An 8,665-nucleotide genomic window follows, 5' to 3' on the forward strand; every position below is an offset into this window, starting at 1 on the left:
AGTAAGGGGAACAACATGAGACACTATTCATGTAATATTTTTCTATTGCAATAGACTCAAGAGGTGGTTTTGCTGCAAGGATTGTAAAGCACATACAGCATCTGTATTACAGGATGATTGTGTGACTGTTAGTGTTCAGTTTTTGCAGTTTTGTCATTTTTTGATTTTAATAAAAACATGCTTTTAAATGATGGACACTGATTTTTTTTATTCTAATGTGATTTTTAATGCACATTTTGCAGACAAAACTTACATTGCATTTAGATGAACATTTTATTTCATTCAGTCCCTGGGAATTGAACCCATGACCTTGGGATTGCTAATATCACACTCTACTGTTTGCTACAAGAATGTCCAGTATGGAATAATATAAATGTTGCATTTAATAGTAAGCAAAAAGATAACTAGACAATTAATAAAACATGATTAAAAAGATTTAAGAATTTCCAGTTTGCATGTTAGCAGTACTAAACAGATACCAAAAGTAAAACAAATAAATAAAAAAAAAAAAAAAGATTCTAATGATCGTCTCTACAGAACATTAGTCAGTAGTTTCAAGGTATTTCAAGAGATGTATTCTTCTATTTTTTCTAAAAGATTTGTTGCAATATCCAATGCCCTTCTGGCATTCTCAACACCAAATCGCTTGTTTGGAATGTGAGGAAATTGGTGATAGTTTGGATATTGAGTTTTTTTGCCATCAACACCAAGTTCAGTCAGTTGCCTCACAGTGTTCGGTAAAGAAGCCAACTGTGAGCTGAAATGGGACGCCTGTAGAGCAAGGCTAGTTATTGAGCAGTTGTTGGGATGGTGTCCACTTCCCTGTATATTGCTGCAATCAGGGCTTTTTCCACAGCCTGATGCACTTTAAACAGACACCACTCTGAGCTTTCTCCTCCAGTGTCATTGTGAGCTGATTTGATGTCACATTGAGCCTGTTCATACCAGCGTTTTGCCTCCTCTCTGTTTGGCCTTGGAGTTTCTCTGTGGTATGACCAAAAGTTATAGTGCCTTCTAGAATAGTTCTGATAGAACCTCTCACGTCCCCTCCTGTGACTTCGTGCCTCTGTGTTCCACATGTCATAGAAATCTCGAAAGTCTCTGTCCAGTTTGAGGATGTGCTTGTGCAGTTGTAGTTGTAGTTGTAGTCCCTTGTTGTAGTTCCTCAATTCTCTTTTGCAGGTATTTGAACCCCTCTGTAGCAAGTGTTTCGTTGCCTGGGTTCTTGTCTGGATGCCAGCGGAGGTAGAGACGTTTAAGGGCTTTTTGTTTGTCCTCACTTGACATCTTCCAGATTTCATTTAAGTTTTGGTCAATTTCTCTTTTGATCTCTTCCAAAGTCTCAGGAAAGACTGTTTTGGGTGGAGGCCCAGATGTCAAAACACGTTCTATATCTGTGCAAGTGGACTCTTTTGACACAGTTGCCTTCTTTTCCCTTTTAAATTGGTAAAGGTCAAGAGAGCTTACTTCAATGAAGTCATCGCTGCCAACTTGAATTTTATATCTGGCAGGAAACTGTCTTGTTTGTCCCAGTGAATCATCCACTCGCTCGATAACAATGGCGTAGAAATATTCACCGGATTCATCCTTGCTGAAGCCAACATACTCTCCACTTTCAAAATTGTTGAGGAAATTCATGTCAAGGCAGTCATGCCATTCTTCAGGTATACAGCATCCAGGTTTTGGTAAGGAACCGTGTCCTTCCTTCTTGTGGCCACTGTTATGAATGCCATATTTTGCTAAGGCTTTCTCAACATCCTCCATGTTGTCACAGTTCAGAAGTTGCACTAGAACTAGAAGACTTGAGGTGGTCAAACAGTTCTTTAGAAGAGCATTGATTTCTTTAGTAAGACACATATTAACTTCATTTACTACTTTGGGGGCCATGTCATCATTGTGTTTCAAGTAGAAACTGCATCCATTTTGCTGTTTTTTCACATAAACATCTGTTTCAGCCTTACTACCCTCAAGTGGCTCATGATTTAACAGAAGCTCAGTTTGAAGAGTTTTGCAACAGATAATTTGAATCTTTGAAAAAATTTCTTCACACTTTTCTGCAGCTTCAGAATGTGAAACACTGCCTTTGCTCTCTTCTCTGATGAGACAGATTAGTCCATGAAGAAATGCAGCAGAAGACAAGTGTTTTTCAAACCAGCCACTAAATTCACACTCTCCTTCATAATCACAATATTGGACACTTGTTCCGTCCAGGTTTTCAGAAATTACATCCAAGAGAAATTTGGGGCGAACATGCTCGGGAAGGAGCTGCAACAATGTTTGATGTTCATAGTGATCATTTCCAAGATGACAGCAGTTTAATTTTTCTAGCAGTTTCAGCTTGGTTTCCAAAGGACCCTCAAGTCTTGCAGCCTGGAAGACAGTGTCATTGAAAAACAACGTGCTGGATTTGTATAGTTTTCCATCTGTTGATGGAAGATAAAGTTGGTTGTTTAGGAAAAAGGGAGTTTTGTTCTGTTCCCTTTTCAACAAGCAAAACAGCTGTTGTACAACACGTTTCACAGTTTTCTGCTGATTTGCCTGAAGACTGTCTTTGTCAGAGCTATCAGAATAAATTTCTTGAAGAACATTGCTATATTGATTGATGGTAGGTCTCTCTTTGATACCAATCTTCTTGAAGAAGTCTTCAAATTTCATATACTTTGAGGGAATGTTGTACAAGTAAGGCCTAAACTCAAGAGCATGATGTAGCACAAGTGCTGTCTGTGTGGCCTTGACAAGTGTTGTCCCGTTTTCCACCAAAATAATGGGGAGGTGTGAGAACAGAGAGACATCAAAATCTACTGACTGTAGGTAGGCGTACGATTTGCTAAATATGATATTTCTTGTCTCCAACAATCTGTCTGTGTGGCATGGTGACCTACAGATGTTTTCCAGATTAGCAGCTATTTTTGCAGGGGGTGGAGTCTCCAAGGCTCCAGTATCCTTCATTTTCTTTATGTGATATGGAGAGCAGTGTTCTGAAGGTAGGATTGGCATAGATGTCCATATGAGAAAATGGTAATTGTTGTCTCTGTCAATCAACGATCCACTGATTGCAACAGCCTTCCTCTTTTGCGCAAAGGCTTTGTGATAATCACAAAGTGTTTGGTGAATTTGCACTGGGAAAATGAATTTGATGTTAGCAACTCTGTTCAGTAATTTAGAGTTTTTGTCATTACTCTTTGATAAAACAGTCCTAAACAGGAGTTGTGATCTTTTTTTAAGAACATCTAAAGGAGTGCTGCCTCTAGTTTCAGATTCAATTTGTTTTGCAAACTGAATGATTTCCTCATCAGACACTTTATGTTTCAATCCAAGGTCCTTTAAGAGCAAATATGCTTCTGTACGTTTATCTTTGAAATTCTCCCAAAATGTTTCAGGCACAAATCTGTCTTTTGGAAGCATTACCTGTAAAGGATACACTGTCATCATAGAAGTATGAAGCCACCTGAAGAGAGCCATGGATGTCTCGAATAAATCTGACCTCTACTCAATGCAGAGACAATCCTTTGATCCACTGGTCCAAGTTTCAGTAACAACTGCATGAAATCAAGAAGTTTGGCCTCTTTCATCATGTGCACAGAAGGAAGAATAAACTGTACACAGAACTCCAAATCATTCAGAATCTGAATTTGTAGACATTCTGCCAATTCTAAGTTTACCCATGTGTACTTGAGGAAGATACTGTCACATCCATTGACATGGTACAAATTCAGAAAGTCATTCTGATGCTTAGAATTCAGAATGAATACCCTGCTGTGTAAATCAATCCTTTCCCGTTTTCCAGATATTAACTCAAACAGGGGCAAGGACTTGAATATCGACACATACTGGCTCTTGTTACTGGAATCTCTGATCCCACGCTGTAAGAAGCCCTGAAGATCTATACATTCATCTTTAGACAGCTCCTCAAACTGTGAATGAGGTACCTGATAAACCTGCCCTAAAACAGCACTACTGTCTCCTGTTTGCAGGAGTCCTGAATACATATACTTGTGACGGAATTCAAGACTGAGATCAGTGAAAAAGACAAGGTCTACTTTCATGAACCCCAGTTTTATGAGAATGGATGCTATTTTTTCACTTTCATACTGAATCACTTTTGATATGTTCTTCACTGTTTGCAAGAAACATGTGTTATTTTGATGGGGGCAGATGACTGGTAAGATAGGACTGTCATCAAAGTGCTTTTGTATCTCACTGAAGACATTCAGCTGTTCATTTTTGCAGCTTTTCTCTTGATCATCAAAGAAGGTCCATAATGTTTTCAGCCATTGGATTGTCTCCTTCTCTGCTTTGTAGAGCTGACACCTCTGATCAGGTAATGAGTGCCTAAGTAGTTGTGCAATTTCTGGTTTCAGATACGTTGCTGCTATGTCAATTGTTAAGCGTTTAATGAACTTTCCCTCACACAGAATTTGGACATGATTTTTGTTGACAGCAATATCAGCAAACATCTCCTGATGTCCTTTGAAAAGACTGCTAAATCTTGATATCAGCTTTGGGGATTTAGAGTCAAAGACTCTTAATATCTGATCTTCTGTGAGGAGAAGAGGCAAACCACTAAGGACATGGATATTTTTCTCATTGACATTTGTCAAGCAGAAGTTCAAAAGTTTCGAGCATCTTATTTTGTTTTTGATCAAGGTCTGGTTGATAGGCAAAGGCAAACTACCAGTGGTCTGGGAAGGATCATTCAATGATCTTTCCTTCAAGAAGTTCATCACTGTTGAAGGACTGATTTCTGTCACATTCACACCAGCTGCTTTAAAATTCTCTTTTATTTCATGCATTTTCCAAGAGTATGGCACTAATTTCATCCCGGTGTCATCTAAAATTTCGAAAATTCCATCATGGCCCTCAGATGTAAAATATGGGCAATTTTCTGAATGTGGTTTAGATGCACTGCACCAGGTAACTGTGTATTTTTGTATTTTTGTATCTTGTAAAATATGTGATGACTCAACAGGAACAGCGTGTACTGTGGGTATGACAGGAAGGTCACGTTGGTTGATTGATCTATAGACCTCATGAATCATCTCATGCCAGACTTTGTCTACTTTCTGTGAAATGCATGGAAAGTAATTAAGGCAAGATTTCTCTAGCTCTGACTTGAGGAATACAAGAGCTGTAGGTGTATCTTTCTTCATGACTGAACAAAGATGTAACAGGAGGTCAGCATAGAGTGGTGAAATGATGTTTACTTTCAGTGACTGGTTCCATTCAGTCTTCAGACTTTCACCATCCTCTTTCCACAAGTCCCTTCTAGAGGAATCCACTTCAAAATTTGCATTCACATGGACTGGTAAACCAGTTTGTCCAGGTAAGGGCAAAGAACAAAATGTCCTGCCAGTAAATGTGTGGTTAAATGAGCTGCTCCAACATGCAGCCAGAGCAGCTTGAGGAACTTTGAAATGATCTTTTTGCTCAAAGTTTGGTTTTGAAAAGCCAAAGCACTCTGCAATGACCCACTTACTTTGTTTCTGTCCAGATGAGATTTGCATGCCATAAATGGTTTTGCAGGGTTCTGCTGTTCTTGACATGAGGGAGTCTTCGAACATGTTTGAGAAAGTTTTCTTTGTTTACCATGCTCTTCTCTGTGTATTTCTTCTCAATAAGGAAAGAACATTTTGTATGTTTTCCATCTTCACTGATCTCCAAAAACTGTATTTTTGTGATGTGTTTCAAGAAGAGAATTAGGCCTTCAGGATCTTCTGTCAAGGCAGAGTAAAGGTCCTTCATGTCACGATCTGTGACTGTTTGTTTAGATATTTCAGATTTTTCTGCCATTTTCTCTGTCCTAAGAGGGAGTCGGAACATGGTTCCAGAATTGAGATCAAACATTTTTGGAAGAAAGGTATCATAAACATCCTCAAAGGACTTTTTAAATTCATCTTCCATTGAAAACATGCAGCCTGGGGACTGTTTTGTTACACCTTCCATGATATTTTAGATTTGGATCAGAAATGCAGAGCCATTTGTCCCCAGTCAGGATAGATGGACAATCTGTCAGATGATACACTGAATTGAAGCCAAGTCCATATTTCCCAGTTCTCCCTAAAGTGCCATGTTTTCCTCCTTCTCCCAACTGCTGAATACCTTTCAGATCAGTATCAGAAAATGTTCTGTTGTTGTACACACAAAGTGCCGGACCTTGAACTAGTTCCCATTTCTTTCCAAATATTTTTTTTGTCTTATGTTTTCTTTTGTCCCAAACAAAGTGAATTTCTGTTGCCTCTGCATCATCAGCATTTTGAATGAGCTCTTTCAGAATATCCTTTTTAGATGGATATGCATCAATTATGTTTTTTATTCTGACAGTTAGTTTCTCGGTTTGTCCAAACTCTTTGGCTTGAAGGGAAAACCCACTTACAAAATGTTCTTTCAGAGTATGATGTCTTGTTGTCATTACACCAAAATGACAGGCCACAGGCCGAGGTATCAACTCATGGGAGAGCTTGACACCAGCTGAGACAGGCATCCATGGGCTGTCATTAAATCTCAGCTCTTTAGGTGATGTCAGCACACTTCTCTCATCTGGTATAAGACAGTTTGTAGGCTTTTTTATCTTTGATTTTGTACAGCCCATTCACAAGTATTGCAACACACTTATGGAGGTCTGACATGGAAAGAGGGTGAGATCCATATAAAGCCTTCATTTCATCAAGTGCAGCAACAAATTGTTCTTTTGTGAATTGTTTTTTGATGTCAAGGTAGTCCCAGAGCCTCTCAAATTTGGAGATAATGACTGGAAGCACATAAAGATATGGTTTCTGTTCAAATTCTTCACTTCTGGCCACTGCCTTCACATTAACAAAGTGATCCTCAATGAAAATGAATGGAAAAGATTTTGCATGGCCAATAATGGGATTGGGATCTTTCTGTTCCAACAAGTATTTGTTGAGATATTCATAGCAAGACTGAGCAATGTTGAAGACAGCAGTCTTTTCAAATGCACTGCAGTGTTGGTGTGCTTTTAACAGCTGCTGAAGCACTGTCTCAACTGGTGGATTTGTCTGTACTCTCAATTTTGGAAAACTGAATCATAACTGTGTATTTGAAGGTTTGAAAGACCAACTGTGAATTCTGTCATGCTTACTAAATTGTGACAATGGTCACTGTACACTTCAGAGGGTTTTTTAAGAATAGTGGTGTTCTTGTTTTGCTGAACTGAAGGAGCTAAGGCAGGAAGGAATGGTATTTGAGACAGTGTGAGCCAGTGCAGAGAATTCACATCTTCTGAGGAGTCTTTCATTGACTCCATCAGACACTGAAGACATTTACAACATTTAGATTTATTCTTTTGCCAAACACTGGATATCTTCCCTGCTCTTTCTATGATGTCCTCTAAAGGGAGGCGGTCACTCAGCATTCCCAAATCGGAAAGTCGTTGAATCCTTTTTGGTGAGAGGAAATCATTTGCAGTTCCTTCAAGAAAGCGCCCTTCCTCAAGTTCATACAAACAAGCCACTTTGCCAGAAGGATTCACAAGTCGCTTGATAAATTGAAGCTTCTGACATTTCTGTGTTGGAATGCAAGGGAAACTTTTCAGCAGGTCATCAACAGCAGGATCATTTAAGTCAATGGCATTCAGAACAAGCAAATTTCTGTTATGTGTGTCCACAGCACTCAAGTTCTTAAACACAATGCTGTAAAACTCAGGCCAGTCGATTGTTTTCTGTTTGATCATTTCCTTGAAGCCACAAAAATTAAAACAGTCTCTTACCCATGTTGGGAGAGAAACAACACAGGAATATGAAGCTCCCAAGCTCAAGAACACCTTCATGGCAATTTGTCCAACTGATTGGTTCTTCTCAATTTTTGGATTCAGAAATCTCACCTTGTCCATAGAACACCAATTATTTCCATTGCTGAAAAGATCCAGAGATTCACCATTGCTATTCTGTGCAACTGCTGAGTAGAAAGACTCAACCAGGGGTAAAAATGCTTTGCTTGCTTTATCCCTGTTAGGCCAGAATGCATAGAAGGAATAGTTCTCTATATGTCCATTTTGGGCCATTTTCTTCAGCTCAAGCAGTGTTGTGATGTAAGCAGAGGTTACAGCATCTTTAAGTAAAGCTTTGTTCCAATCAGACTTTACTCCTTTTTCCCATAGGCCTTTTCTATTTGATGTGACTGCAAAAGTCCCATTGACATGAACTGGAAGACCTGTCTCAATTGAGAGAGGAAGAAAACAAAAAGCCTGGCCAATAAGGCTTTCATCAGGGGACCATGCATTAGGTTTTGCCTCTTTATGCAAAGGTACAGCTACACCTCCAATTGGATATGAAAACACATGTTCTTGATCAGTTCTTTTCTGAAACATTTGCAAAGAATCTTGTGTTCCAAAACACGAGTACAAAAGCCAGTATTGTGTGATGGATCTCTCTGAGTGCTCTTGAACTATTTTAACAATGTGTGCTCTGTTGACATCAACAATGTTGTTATATGCAATATCAGTCATTTCTGAAAGTGCCCTTGATCTCTTGGAGAGGTTTGTCATTTGAGACAGCAAATGAAGTCATGACTTCTCTGGATATTTTGAGAGGAGTCTGAATCTGATCATCCTGTGGAGGAGTCGATGCATTTTCAGGGACAATTTGAAGGGACAAAAATTTAACTCTCTTCAGAAATAGTAGGTGAGTTTCTGAGTTGTCAGTCAAAT

At 39.0% G+C, this 8,665-nt stretch overlaps 2 protein-coding genes across 2 annotated transcripts; both read right to left on the bottom strand.

Moving 5' to 3' along the window:
* Positions 1–235: 235 nt before the first annotated feature.
* Positions 236–5,692, bottom strand: si:dkeyp-118h9.7 (sacsin). Its single transcript, XM_051119266.1, is given in 5 exon segments — positions 236–818; positions 821–1,110; positions 1,112–3,412; positions 3,414–3,487; positions 3,489–5,692. Coding segments are annotated over 5 exon segments (4,992 nt in total). The 5' UTR covers positions 5,562–5,692; the 3' UTR covers positions 236–564.
* Positions 5,693–6,909: 1,217 nt separating this feature from the next.
* On the bottom strand, positions 6,910–8,611 carry LOC127170932 (sacsin-like). The gene has a single exon (XM_051119279.1). The coding sequence runs from the start codon at positions 8,501–8,503 to the stop codon at positions 7,025–7,027; it is 1,479 nt and encodes a 492-aa protein (XP_050975236.1). The 5' UTR covers positions 8,504–8,611; the 3' UTR covers positions 6,910–7,024.
* Positions 8,612–8,665: the final 54 nt, after the last annotated feature.

Source organism: Labeo rohita, chromosome 9 (genome assembly GCF_022985175.1).
Source record: "Labeo rohita strain BAU-BD-2019 chromosome 9, IGBB_LRoh.1.0, whole genome shotgun sequence".
NCBI lineage: Eukaryota > Metazoa > Chordata > Actinopteri > Cypriniformes > Cyprinidae > Labeo > Labeo rohita.

Excerpts from the sequence above, each read along its gene's own strand:
- LOC127170932 (XM_051119279.1), bottom strand. The coding sequence starts at position 8,503 with ATGACAAACCTCTCCAAGAGATCAAGGGCACTTTCAGAAATGACTGAT.